Source organism: Varanus komodoensis, unplaced genomic scaffold, assembly GCF_004798865.1.
Source record: "Varanus komodoensis strain SLA01 unplaced genomic scaffold, ASM479886v1 scaffold30, whole genome shotgun sequence".
NCBI lineage: Eukaryota > Metazoa > Chordata > Lepidosauria > Squamata > Varanidae > Varanus > Varanus komodoensis.
The window spans coordinates 12,933,798-12,947,290 of NW_025335762.1; the positions used below are offsets into that span (position 1 = coordinate 12,933,798).

The window sequence follows — 13,493 nt, forward strand, 5'->3', positions numbered from 1 at the left end:
CTCCGCGGTCGTCTTCGCGCGTGCGGGCGGGCGGCTGGCCTTCCCCGCGGCGAGCGACGCGGCGGCTGTCCGAGTGCAGCATGATCCGCGCGCCGGGGCCGCTGGAGCGGCTTCGTCGCTTGGCGGCGGCGGCGTCGCCGCACTGTGCGGGCTGGCGGGGGCCTCGCCGGCCCTTTGTCACGGGGTCCCCACGGCGTCGCGAACCATTCGGAGGTGAGGCGGCGTGTTGCGAGGGGAAGCTCGCCTCCAGCCTCGCTCCAGCCAGGCCTGGGCGGCCGGGTTTGTCCCCTGTCGCTTGGTTGTTGTGAAGAGTGTGCGCGTGGAGGGTTGGAAGGAGGGTCAGAAGTAAAGGGACGTGTCGGAGTAGTGCTCCATTGCATTTATATCCCGCCTTCCTTCCCTTTTGGAAGGAGACTAAGGCCGCTTGCATTTTTGTTAGGTGCCGCCAAGGCGTCTCCTACCCGAGAATGGACGCCCTCCACCGATGCCCTGTCGGGACAGCTCCGGGCAGGTGTTCCCTTACGGATTATCCCACTCCATCTCATACGGTCTTTCCTTTCGTCGTCTGCCTTCGGCTTTCCCTGGTGTGAATGTCTTTCTCTAGTGGTGTCCGAAGCAGAACAGCCTCCGTTTTGTCGTGGTTACTTAACTCTTCCTTTTCATAGAATCGTAGTTTCATAGAATGGTAAAACCGGCAGAGGCCAAGAAGGCCATCGGGTCCAACCCCCTGCTAATTGCAGGACACCAAGGCACACCGTCCCACCCGGATCAATGCTCTTGCTTTACGGTTTCTCGTTTGCCTTGGTTCATACTTTTCTTCCCTTTCCCTTCACATGACCTTCTGAGATAGGCTAAGCTGAGATTTGGTGACTGACCCAGCATCACCCACTGAGTTTCATGACCAAGTGGGGACTTGGCCGGATCTCTTCAGTCTTGTGCTGCAACCACTATTACTCATTGCTGTGAAATTAAATGGGAAAATAGGTGGTTTCTTCTGGAGCAGCTGCTTGATTAAAGGGGCTCTAATTATAGTAAGCATTTTGAAATATGCATGTATGTCTGCACATGTAAATTAGCATATGTAACGTATGTCTGTTCATGCAAATTCTCTATCACAGCATTTTTTCCACTTTGCAGTTCTGGGGGTGGAAAAGAGGGAATCAGCTACTTGGATTCATGTAAGGTGTTTTGTAACTTTTAAAAAAACATGTAAATCTCTGTCAGGAGTGCTGTTTTCTCATGTCCTGTTGTGGGCTTTCTAGAGACATTTTGTTTGCTACTAAGGAAGCAGAATGCTGGACTAGATAGATCCAGCAAAAAGCTCTAACATGTTTCTTTTCATTGCCTTAAAAATCCACAGACTGATGAACAGGGGATGCTTCCTACATCAGTTAATGTTACGTAAGTTAACTAGACATGGCTATCCTCATGTTCAAAGTTCTCCTTGCAGTGCTGCAATTAGGAATGTCATGGTATGCCAGAAGTGTATGAAAGTACTGCAGTTAATCAATAACTATTTTGTTTCTTCAGTTATTATGTTGCTAACTAGAGTTGTGTTTTGTACTGGAAGCAAAACAATTGCATTAAGGTTGCATTAAGGTTGCCTGTTATCCAGGAAAGGCTGTATTCTGCAGCCTGTAACTGTCAAGGAACAACTTGTATTGTTTCTCACTTTGCATGACTTGTTCTGAATTTTGGGGGGAAGGATAAGAAGTTCCTTGGGGTACTGACACCTGATTCTCTTAAGTCATAGAAAATTATCTTTAACAATTTGTCTCTTTTTGAGACTTTGTAAGGCATTGTTAACAGCTTTAAGTATAAGGACTAGAAACCCTTTTAAAAAGTCAAGTTTCATAAAAGAATTCTGCACTACATTCTATGGTATTTCCACACAGTTCTGTATGCTGTATGGAGAAATGAAGAAAGTTTGAGTCCGTGAGAATTTTTACAGTGTCTGTCACATTTTCTTGGGAGTATACCGAATCCTTTCTAACAGACAGGAATTTCCTGCACAGGGATGGGTGTGCAGGGATTCTTCAAACAACATGGAATGGGTTCCCTGGAAGCAAGAAATTCAAAATATGTGGACCCATTTTGTATGGAACGTGGGGGGTTGTTTCCATATAGAATATGCTGAGAACTATTAGTATGATGCGCTTAGGTGATTATGTGCCTCATCTTTCAGAATTTGAGAAGAAGATGGTCAAGTTTTCCAAGAAGCTGAAAGAAGCCCTTCCTGGGAATGACTGGAACTTTATGGGGATGGCAAGAGAACTCCCTCCTGAGCATGCTGATGTGGTCATCATTGGGGGTGGGATAATGGGCTGGTCCATTGCCTACTGGCTGAAGAAGAAAGAACCACGGAGCAACACCCTTCGAGTGGCTGTGGTGGAGAGAGACCTCCAAGTGAGTTGTCTAAAATGTTGTTAGAGAACGTTTCAAAGCATCAGTTTCTGACTTGTTTGATGCAGCCTCAGTTCCATCCAAAAGGGCAAACTGCATTAAAGGGTGTTGTTGAAGCTTTGGCTACTATAGCCTAGTGATTAGAAGGTTAAGCTAATCCCGCAGGGATCCCCATTTGCCCATGAAGTTCCCCAGGTGAGTCAAGATCAGATGTGCCTCAAACTGTCCCATGTCACAGGGCTGTGATGGGTGTAAAATGCGGGGAGGGTGTTGGAGAAGGAAGCAATGCACTTGGCTCTGAGCACTTTGGAGGAATGGTGGGGAAAGGATGCAGCAAATATTTTTCCTGCTCCAGGACCTTTTTCACTGAAAACAAACTGATGAAGTTTAGAGATAAGCTGTGCAACAAACTGAATGTACGGTAGAGGTGGGATCTGAGCTGAATCACTTATTTCCCCCATCCCACCACATAAAGTATAACAAAATAACTCTTTCACAGAAAGTAAACTGATGAGCCACAGCAAAATACACCCTGCCCCTTCCTCAAGCATACACCCACCACACAGGCACAAGTCAATTATTTTTTCCTTCTAGTGAGCAGCTGAGCATGCTTCAAAATGAAGCACTAGCCTATAGCTCCCTACTGTTTATAGTCCTTAAGAATGCCTATGGAGCCCTACGCATTGTTGGAAGTAAAGATGGGGCAGCACTGGAGGCTGATGCTCCACTTCACAACATACCAGCCTCCCATTTTTATTTTAACTGTCAAATCTTTTTTTTTTAAAATCTAGAGGGGCATGGAGTCCAGTGGGCATCAAAGACCCCAGTTGTTGAATGTAGAAATGGTGGATAGCCGATTAAATTGCATAACACAGATACGCTCTGCTTTTGTTGCTGGACCCTCCTGAGACTTTTATGTATAGGGTGGGGTACAAATGCTTAACAAATAAATGACACTTGCTAGTATAGCAATTTATGGAGATTCTTAACCTTTTCCTACCAGTGGATCCCTTCCATAGAGTTTTTTTTCCTCTTTTTGAGGGGACTGCTACTTCATATTATTGAAATATCTTGGGAGAAACGAGTTGACTGTGTAGCTAAGTAACTCTTCTTTTTTCCCCCTTTGCTTTATTGCAGTACTCTAAAGCCTCTACAGTTCTTTCTGTCGGGGGGATACGGCAGCAATATTCAATGCAAGAAAATATCCAGATGAGCCGGTTCTCAGCAGATTTCTTGCGCTCAATCAATGTATGTCACGCTGAGGGTTTGTCAAGGATGTATGAACTGAAGGACTTCAGTTCTAAGGCACCCCCAACCACACCCTCAGATCAGACTTCATCGTAATGGACGAAGTCAGGGCAGTGTGCCACCTCTTGAATGTCTCAGATGATAAAAAATGCCTGAGCAAGTGAAAAAATGATAGATTCAACAGTCCTTGAACTACCAGGACCTTTGCCTCTGCCGTATATGTACTACCTTATATTTGGAAGCAGTTTGCTCTGGTGTTCCTGTCTTAATCATTCAGTGGTCCTAGCATTTACATGCAGGTACTGGCTTTGTTGATAGGCATTTCAGTAGCATACCTATCTCTAAGGAAGGAGTGCTAATTCTTCCTTTGTAGGATTTACAAATGTGTGTGTGGGTCACAACCCCAAGCCACATGGTTTCAAGGTCCTAATTAACTTGGCTCTGATGATGATTTATAATGCCTGTCTCTTTGGTTTGTGTTTGCTTAGCTGATGCCCACTGATTATGTTCTAGCTACTTTTTTTATAAAGCAGGAGGGAAGGACCGAAACAGGGCAGGTTGTAAAAAAAAAGTGTTCTCACAAGTGCTGGAGAAAGAAAGTATTGTGCCTGATGGTTCTAGAGCCAAGCACTTAGTTAGCTAATTATGGTTTTACTTTGGTTTACATGCTGTTCAGTAGTTTGGGGACCAGGAGTTTTCTGGATTCTAAACAGACTATCTTTTGGATTCAGGATTATCTTTTTGTTGTCAACCAACCACCCATAGATATTCAGTATCAGCCCTCAGGCTATCTCTTCCTGGCTTCAGAAGAAGGAGCTGCTGTGTTAGAGGAGAATGTACAGCTTCAAAGGTATGGGCCCCGTAGTGTGGAGGAGACCGAGGGGAGAAGGGGCAGTATGACTGAGGTCATTGGCAAACAAGCTGCAGCGATTAGCTTGCCTGCATTACTGAGACCCCTTCCTGGGTTTTAAGATCCATTGTATTCCTGTTAGGTGCCTTCCTTGTGCAGGTTGTTTCATCTCACCCCTAGTGACTAAATGTTGTGTGTTGTTTAGATAGGTACAGCCTGACCTTGGTTTTTTAAAATGGAGCTACAGCATTTGCAATCTTTCCCTGCCAGCATTTTTCGTTAAACACCTCTAATCTTCTCTACCTAGGTGAAAAGATGTATACTTATATCTCTAATCACTAGAGTAAGAAACTGATCACTTTTGAATAGAAATACTACTGCTGTCTCATAGGGGGTGGAGGGAACTTCACACACACACACACACACACACACACACGCACACGCACAAACACACACACAAACACACACCTATCCCTGACACTAAATTGACTTGGTTCACACATCATAGTAAGGCACTATGGTGGGTGGAGGTGTTGCAGCTTGTCATATTGTGTGAATCTGGATGTGAGGAGTTCTTTGAGGGTCATCTGAGATTAACACTGGAGTTTATAGAAAACAAGAAGCTGTGCTGTACCCCTGCCACAGCTTGCATACTATGAATGATGGTCACTTTGTGTCTTGGAGCCCTGTGCATGACTTAATCCATGGTGCTTTACTGTGAGATGTGAACTCTCTCAGGGAAACAGACAATCCCAAATTGCGTTCTATAAGTGAGCAGGGCTTTTTTGTGTTTTAAAACAAATCGTAAGATAGTCTAATATGATCAGCCACTCTTGGTTTCCCCACCTTTCCCGTTTAGTGAAATGAAATGCTGCAAGTAGGACTGATAGAATTATCTTGGGGTATCTGGAGGAGATGCTTCTCTGCTGATTATACTAATTCTCAGATGAAACTTTCAGAATGCCTTTGTTTTTAGAAATGGATCCTTCTTTAAAGTACTCTTTAAACATATAATTTGCTCACTCAAGCATAATGTATAATTTCGGTCTACCTTAACTGGGGCTTCGTTTTAGTTGGCTAGTATTTAGTCGATTAACCAGTATAGCTTCTTTTTCCAAGAATATTCTTTCATGCCTAGAACATTCTGATGAGAATGTCCTTTCCCCCCACCAGGACGGAAGGAGCAAAGGTCTGCCTACTGTCACCAGCACAAATGAAAACCAAATTTCCATGGTTGAACACAGATGGCGTAGCTTTGGCCTCCTACGGTACTAGATTGTTAAATCTCCATCTATCCTGAAACATAACAGCAACATGCTGTCTTGAGTAAACAGTTGTAGACAAAAGGTGTTGTTCCTTTATTTTTCCTATGCTAAACTTACAGGAATTTTAGAGTAGGGGAACTTCACCTTGCTTCTGTCTCCTGCTCCCAGCCTGCTCTAAGTTAGCCAGTTTAATCCTTCAAACTGCTTTCCTCCCACTGAGAGGGGACTAGAACCTGGATCTTCTAAGTCCCCAATCCAACTCACTAAGCACCACACCAGCACAGTCTATTTAAATGCCAAGAAATGGAAATCTAAGCTTGAATTGTGTTCATGTAATCTATATTGTCTTTCAGGCTTGGAAAATGAAGGATGGTTTGATCCTTGGACACTTCTCAATGCCTTCCGGAGGAAAGCAATGTCTATGGGTGTCTCCCAGAGCTGTGGTGAAGTGACATGTGAGTTTTCCCCCTCTTGGTACTATAGTACACATCTTCATTACAGCTGAAATTTGTGCAGCATCCCAGTCTCTTTCTTTAAATAGGAATTATGTGGGAGAGCAGGGATCTGTAGGCTCAGCCACAACCAAATTTTGGGACATAGAGTCTTGTTTTCCTCCATTCAATGTTCCTGAGAAAACTAGATGCTTTACCTCAGGGCTGGTGGTAGACTGAAAGCCAGTGTATAACCTTTTTAGCTCACACATCCATTCAAAGATTCAGAGAGCCAATTTTGGCTATGAGAACAATATATAGGAACTTGTATGTATGTATGTATGTATAAATAAATGCTAAGCCAGGGATGGGCAGAAAGTAGATAATCAGATGTTTTGAACTTTAAACTCTCCACATTTCTGACAATGGCCCATGCTGGCAGTGTCTTCTGGGAGCTGAAGTCCAAACTATCTGAGGATCTACCTTCTGCCCCACAAGCTCCTCTGTCCATCTCCTACTCTTTGCATATCATTATGGCATACATGTTGCTGTTAGAAAATAATTTCTTCTAACAGAAGAAAGGGGAGAGGTTTGTGCTCTGATTCCATGAATCCAGGGAGCATCTGTGACTTGTATAATTTTGTAAATTCATGCATATCAAGCTGCCCATTCTTTTACATTCTGCCGAGGCCCTTCTCCATGAAACTTTGATGGAGAAGTACAAAAATCAACTGCAAGGGCTTTCTCACCAGTGACACCACAGGTATAGGACATACACTCCAAAGAGGCTTATCCGGCATTAATATTGCTTATACTTTAGGCATCATGCAAAATCATTTTTATTTCTCCTGGCGGTCTACTAGATTTTACTGATTTATTTGAAACAGTTTTAACACTGTTTTTGGTGGCGCAGTGGTTTAAACTGCTGTGTTGCTGGGCTGGTTGACCAAAAGGTCACCGGTTCGAATCTGCACAACGGGGTGAGTTCCCGTTGCTCTGTCTCAGCTCCTGCCAACCTTGCAGTTCGAAAGCATGCAAATGCAAGTAGATAAAAAGGTACCACTTCAGTGGGCAGGTAACAGCGTTTCATGCACTTTGGTGTTTAGTCATGCCTGCCACATGACCATGGAGACTGTCTGCGGACAAACGCTGGCTCCCTCGGCCAGGAAACAGAGATGAGCACCGCCCCCTAGAGTCAGGCATGACTGGACGTAATGTCAAGGGGAAAGCTTTGCCTTTATCACCCTAAAATTTGATTTGATAACGAATTTTAAAATGTTCTAAATGAGTATTTAATCCTAATGCTTCCAAATGTTTCTTTCCATCTCTTCTTCCAGCTTTTAATTTATTTACGAAAACAATAGTTTCAGATGAAGGAGAACTGCTTAATTGTTCCCGTATCAGGTGTGTTAATGTAAGTCATCCATTTAGGTTACTTTAATGGAAGCTTTCATGATATTGAATAGCACGTTCCAAGGTGAAGCTGACTGATAGTCTTCACTTGGGGACTTCTCAAAGCTCATGAAATGCTTGCAAAGTCCTGTGTAGGTGGGTTAGAGCATAAAAAGGATGGCCATTTAAATAAATAGGGCAAGCTAGAGGAGGATTGTTTTGCTTGCCTTAATGGCAGCATTAGATTTTTAGCTGCAAACATCAAATGTTTAAGGGCCAGCAGAATCCTGGCCTTAATTCTGGCTTTAATAGAGACAAAATTGCTTCAAGGCAGAAGATGTATGTATATTCTGGCAGCCTCTTGAAGTGTACTTTGCCAGGTTAAGGTGTGATCTGGAAAGGAGTGTAGAGATGAGCAAAAGAAGCCCGGCAGGAAATTGTAGTCCCACCCTTTGTTAGGGACAAGCAGAAGCATATTGTAATGTTATCTGCTACTTCTGTGGTTCAGTCCAGATTAATTGGACCCTCATGTGTTCTCCATTGCTTTTTTTCTTCTTGCTTTTGCTTTTCATGTTATCATCTGATTGGCCTTCATCAGCATGCTAGTGGGCTCCTTGCCTGATGAAAAAGTGACCAGCTCTTCCCTCTAGGTTCAGCTGCCTGACAGTATTGAATACTGCCCAATAACATGTGCCATAGTAGTAAACGCAGCCGGAGCTTGGTCCAGCAGAGTGGCAGAGATGGCTGACATTGGGACTGGGCCACCGGACTCGCTATCAGGGATCAAGTTACCAGTGGAACCCCGGAAAAGGTGTGGTTAATACAGTACTTGCACAGCACTGCAGACCTTTGCTTCCAGAACAGGTAGCCATAAATTGTAATAGATTGGGAATCGGGAGTACACATACAATTCACTTTGGAATTAAAGGCTGGAGTTTTCATTGCATTCTATTAAGCATAATAACTCTAAGCTCCTTATTTTTCTAATTGGCCAGGCACTTTCTGCCACACTTCCTTAAACTTTGCTAATAGAATACAAATGACTGGAATTGGTTGCTTGCCTACAACTCATTCCCAGAACATTTACCTTTTTGCCGCCTCTGACTTCTGCCAGGTTTTGCCCTCAAAACCCACCTTTTTGTGAAACTGTATAAAGGGGAAAAGCCATAGCTCAATAACGATAGAAGGGGTCTTATATGCCAAATACTCAGATGAAGGCTGTGGTATTTCCCATGGAAATGCTGTCAGCTTGTAGTGTTGAGAGGGGTCTTCCGCCTGAGACCCTGGAGTGCTGCTGTTAACTGGGCTAAAAAGCTGGACAAAAAGCTTAGAGTCTAAAGTAGTTTTGTATATAAGCACTGAAGTTAAAAACAAGTTTTTATCTTGGGTCTTGAGTGACAAGACCCAAGATAATGTGTTATGAACAGACTCTTTTATCATGGCTTAATTCTGTTCTTGCTTCCTTCCTTCCTGGGTTGTAGTTGAATCTAGTGCTTGGGTATTAATCAGGGTGGATAAAAACCAATAATGTTTTTAAAACTGGATTTTTAATTAATTTGGATTTTAGATTTAAATTGGATTTTTTTTAAAAGAAAAAGCCTTTTGAGGAAAACTATCTAAAGATAGTTGTCTTTTTAAGATACATTATAGTCCAAAGGTTATTAATCATGAAATAAGATTTGGCTCTTAATTATGTAGCATGAGGCTGTATATTCATGCAATGTTTAAATATTTGGGTAAATGAATTCCATTAACCCATTCACAATGTCATGCCCTTCCAGAGGCTGCTGTAAGATTATTGGACAATTTTTCTGTCTAGAAGGTATTATTACAGATGCTTCAATTTGCAGTTCTCAGAACTGTGAATTTGTGTCTGTAGAGATCACATGCCTCTTCACAACAAAAATGTTATAAAATAAACATACAGAGTTGAGAAAAAGACCTTAACCCCATTATTCCTTTCCAAATCTTTGCACATAAAATCAACCCCTTACCTCTTAAGTGCGAAGTCGCAAAAATCCAATGAATAGAGGATGATTGTTGGGAGTGGAATAGATCTGCACAGGAAGCGAAGTGAGAGGAGGGAGGTTCAAGTTGCAAAAGTGAAAGTGAACACTTTTCAGCAGATTACTCCTTTTTATGTATAGCCTGAGGTTTATCATGCTATTCTTTCTGTGGAAGAAAAAACCTATAATGGCAGCAGGCCATAAATGAGACCCAGTTTGAGAGTATTTTAATGAAGTTCCTCTACCTACGGGTAAGGCAGGCATGCGTGCAAATTATGTAGAAAACCATGATTTAAATCTATATGACTAATAATTGACCAGTGATTCAAATCAAATCCACCCTCGTAGTAATGACTCTTGGTCTTTTCACCCCAGGTATGTCTATGTTTGGCATAGTCCTGATGGGCCAGGGTTGGAGTGCCCTATGCTAATTGATACTACAGGAGCTTACTTCCGGCGGGAAGGTGTGGCCGGCAACTACCTTGGAGGCTTAAGTCCTACAGAAGTAAGTTTGCCATAGTTTCTTTGGGAACTGACCCACAGGAACCCACAGTGCACACACCAACCCCCTGGACAAATGTTGGGGCAGGGGGAAGCACCAACAGACTTTTGCAGTAATTACATCTTGTACCCCAGCAGTATGATGCCTACCTGTCCCAGTAGCATCAAGCTCCTCTTCAAAGGTCAAAGGAAGTGCTGAACTGGGGAAGGAAGCTGACAAGCATCCATTCAAGACTCAGTACAGAAATCGATAGGTGGGATTTTAACACATACAAGGGGACAGTGATCTGTACTTCTGAAGAAAGTAAAGAGTGGCTACATGAATGTGCATTCTTGCTAGATGCTCTGCAGATAGCTGCCTGGGAAAAGCCATTATGCTGAGTTTGCTAAACCACCCCAAACAAGCCAGGTCTCTCAGGATGAGTTGTGTGTGGATAACAAACCACACCGAAACCTCCAGGCTCAGTTTGGATGGCATAATAGGCCATGCTGACATAGACAAGGCTCATAACCGGCTTTGGCTTATGATGTTGTGCAATCCACATCACTGACTGTTTATTCTTGAGCAGCCTGAAACAGCATTTTCAGTATTTCCACCGAAAGACTGAGCTTCGTGCTGCAATTTAGGCTTGGCTATTGTCTCCCAGTTTCTCTCCAACTTTTTGGGAAGACCTGCCTTTTAGCATTGCTTTTCTATGCCAGGTTCCAGGTGCAAACAAGTCTTTCAGTTGCTGCCATTTTCAGGTAGGAAACTTTTACTTTCTGGCACCCCCAGGAGTGCCTTATTTGTTCAGGCTCTAAGTGTGCCTGCATATTTTTCTCAGGAGGAAGAGCCAGATATCCAGGATCTGGAAGTAGATCATGAATTCTTTCAGGAGAAGGTCTGGCCCAAGCTAGCCCACCGAGTGCCACACTTTGAGTCCCTGAAGGTAAACGAATGATTGGTTCTTACGTGTTCTTTTAGGAAATAATATAGGCATAACACTGCCCAGTCATGCTTAAGTTATCAGGAACAGGGAGCTTCACCTGCTGCTTTGCATGGCTGTTCTGTCTTCCATTTTGAGCTATCTGTGGTTCATATTACATCTGCACCATTAGTCTCCGAGCCTCTTACAACCTTTGACTCTAGTTTGTATTGTGTGTTTTGAACTTGGTGATCTTAGCTGCATAAATGTGGGTGAATTTTCAAACTGAGTAAGAACAAACCAGTTTTCCTCTGTGCTTCCACTCTCCGCAAATGCTTCCACTTACTCCTTGTTTGGGTGAGTTAAAATAAGAGCAACTGTGCCTGATGCAGTGGCGCAAGAGTAGTCTGGTGAGCAAGATGATTTGGTTTCTTTACCTCTTGGATTATATGCTACAACTATAGGACATCTACCACATACATACATTAAAGCTATTTCTCAAGAAGGTGAATGCTGCAGTTTTTGTGGGGCGCATCAAATTTTACGCTCTTGACCTCAAGCCTTCCTCTGCTAAAGCCTCCTCAGTCCTGGTTTTCCCCTCCAAAGTGCAGAATGATGTCCCTTATCCTTCCTGTCCAAACTTGTTGAGCAGATGTAGTTAGGATTTCTGTCTGTCCTAAACAGAAAACTGTATTTATATCCTATGGATAAAATTGTTCTAAGTGTTGGTAGATTTAAGAAAGGAGCTCGCTCTTTGCTTTTTTTTTTTGGCCCTTTTAAGTTCATCTGCGAGGTCCTTTGTCAGCCTTTCCTCACTGGCTATGATTAATTAGGGACTTTGCTTGCCTCTGACAGGTGAAGAGTTCTTGGGCTGGTTACTATGACTACAACACATTTGATCAGAGCCCTGTGATTGGCATGCACCCACTAGTGGATAACCTCTACTTCGCAACGGGCTTCAGTGGCCATGGCTTACAGCAGGCGCCAGCTGTGGGCGAAGCTGTAGCAGAGTTAATCCTGAATGGCAGATTCAAGTCCATCGACCTTGAGAAGTTCTCCTTTAGTAGGTTTATCAAAGGGACCAAGGCTTTAGAGAAAAACATCATCTAATCACATCAGAGCGCTTGAGAATCCATCCTGATGGTGAGTCCTCAGTTCTCGGTTCTCTCCGCCCAGGTTAAAAACCGTATGCCCATGCAGCACTTTGCAATGGGTACTTTGCTCTACAAAGTAGTCGCATGCTGTAGTATTCCAAAGTGATCATAAACATAGGGTTTGAGGGCTTAAGGACGGAGCCGCAGCATTTTGTGTCACCATACCTATTCTGCTGCATAAAGAATACTTCCTTGACTCTGAAGCCTTGAAATCCAATGCCAGTGACTGGAATGGGTATTTGTCAGTGACTGGTAAAAGCAGCGCTTCAGTGCAGATTAAACGTTTATATCAGTTTCTATAAAGACATGAGAGAGCAACCAGAATTACTTAATGAAGTCCCATAAAATGAGTATGTATTTGAGTATAAATATTATGATAGAGTATATGAAATTATATACCTTGGCAACAATGTAAGCAACACCTTTACTTCAAAATGCTTAGATGGTATAATGAAAATCACAAGTCAAAATTAATATTTGTGTTTGCAATTACTTGGTGTTTCAGGCTGCTTTTTACATGAAAGGATGCAGGGCTAAGGTTAGTTTCTGCTTGTTCTGTAGAAATTGGTCCAAAATTGCTTAACTGGTTTATTTTCGCATAGGACACTGTTGTAAAACACTCAGAGCATTAGGCACATGAGATTCAGTCAGCAGACCTTATCCTTTGACACATTTACTTTCTGAGATCTTTTTATGTAAGCTAGGGATTTTATTGACATTGCATATTTTCACTTCCTTGGCATGAAGGTGCCAAATGAACAGGATCTGTATACTTAGATTTTATATAGTAATCTGCCTTTTTACTCCATAGGGGAAGATGGCCTTCACTGTCATGTGGCTACTGATTTTATCATGGATTATCATCAGATCATTCTGGATTTAATGTGATATGAAGATGTGGAATTTGGATTCATGGTGCAGGGAAAACCATTTCTAATGATTGGTCAAAGTTTGTCATAATTGAAACTTCCTTGCAACTGCTCACCAAATGGAAATGTTCTTAAAAGCAGAGAACTCATATTTCAGTGCAAAAAGAATAATAGCATTTTTCTTACTGCTGCTGTTGTTATTTGACATACTATAATGGACACATGGCCTTCTACTATTAATGTGTAATTTGAAAAATATCAAAACGAGATGTCTCATTGAACTGGTAATTAATGAACTTGGACATAAATTTATCTTAAAGCCAAAGAAGGGAACTGTCTTGTGTTACCAGGAATCAGTTTGAATGATTTCAATTTGCAGTGCAATATCCCTCAATATTATAAAGCAAATTTAAGTCAATAAAAGCCATGCTGGATCAGATTTGACCAAACTACCCACCTTCAGGATCGC

The 13,493-nt window shown here is 42.6% G+C and overlaps 1 protein-coding gene across 3 annotated transcripts; it reads left to right on the forward strand.

Annotated features, from left to right (window-relative positions):
* The first annotated feature begins 93 nt into the window (after positions 1–93).
* Positions 94–13,349, forward strand: FOXRED1 (FAD dependent oxidoreductase domain containing 1). 3 transcript variants are annotated; one of them, XM_044437431.1, is made up of 12 exons: positions 94–213; positions 2,186–2,406; positions 3,541–3,651; positions 4,383–4,501; positions 5,675–5,769; positions 6,120–6,221; positions 7,535–7,611; positions 8,240–8,400; positions 9,971–10,100; positions 10,921–11,025; positions 11,857–12,144; positions 12,967–13,349. In XM_044437431.1, exons 2-11 carry the CDS (start codon positions 2,200–2,202, stop codon positions 12,109–12,111), a joined length of 1,362 nt encoding a protein of 453 aa, XP_044293366.1. In that variant the 5' UTR covers positions 94–213; positions 2,186–2,199; the 3' UTR covers positions 12,112–12,144; positions 12,967–13,349. The 3 variants fall into 3 exon arrangements, with proteins under 3 accessions (XP_044293366.1, XP_044293365.1, XP_044293364.1); XM_044437430.1 differs by lacking the exon at positions 94–213 and adding an exon at positions 271–1,472; XM_044437429.1 differs by lacking the exon at positions 94–213 and having other exon boundaries at positions 271–2,406.
* Positions 13,350–13,493: the final 144 nt, after the last annotated feature.

What these genes read in the sequence shown, in the direction of transcription:
- FOXRED1 (XM_044437429.1), top strand. Translation starts at nt 2,131, where the DNA reads ATGCTGAGAACTATTAGTATGATGCGCTTAGGTGATTATGTGCCTCAT. An exon ending in GAGCTGTGGTGAAGTGACAT is followed by an intron (nt 6,222 to 7,534) that starts GTGAGTTTTCCC and finishes CTCTTCTTCCAG; the next exon opens with CTTTTAATTTATTTACGAAA. An exon ending in CACACTTTGAGTCCCTGAAG is followed by an intron (nt 11,026 to 11,856) that starts GTAAACGAATGA and finishes TGCCTCTGACAG; the next exon opens with GTGAAGAGTTCTTGGGCTGG.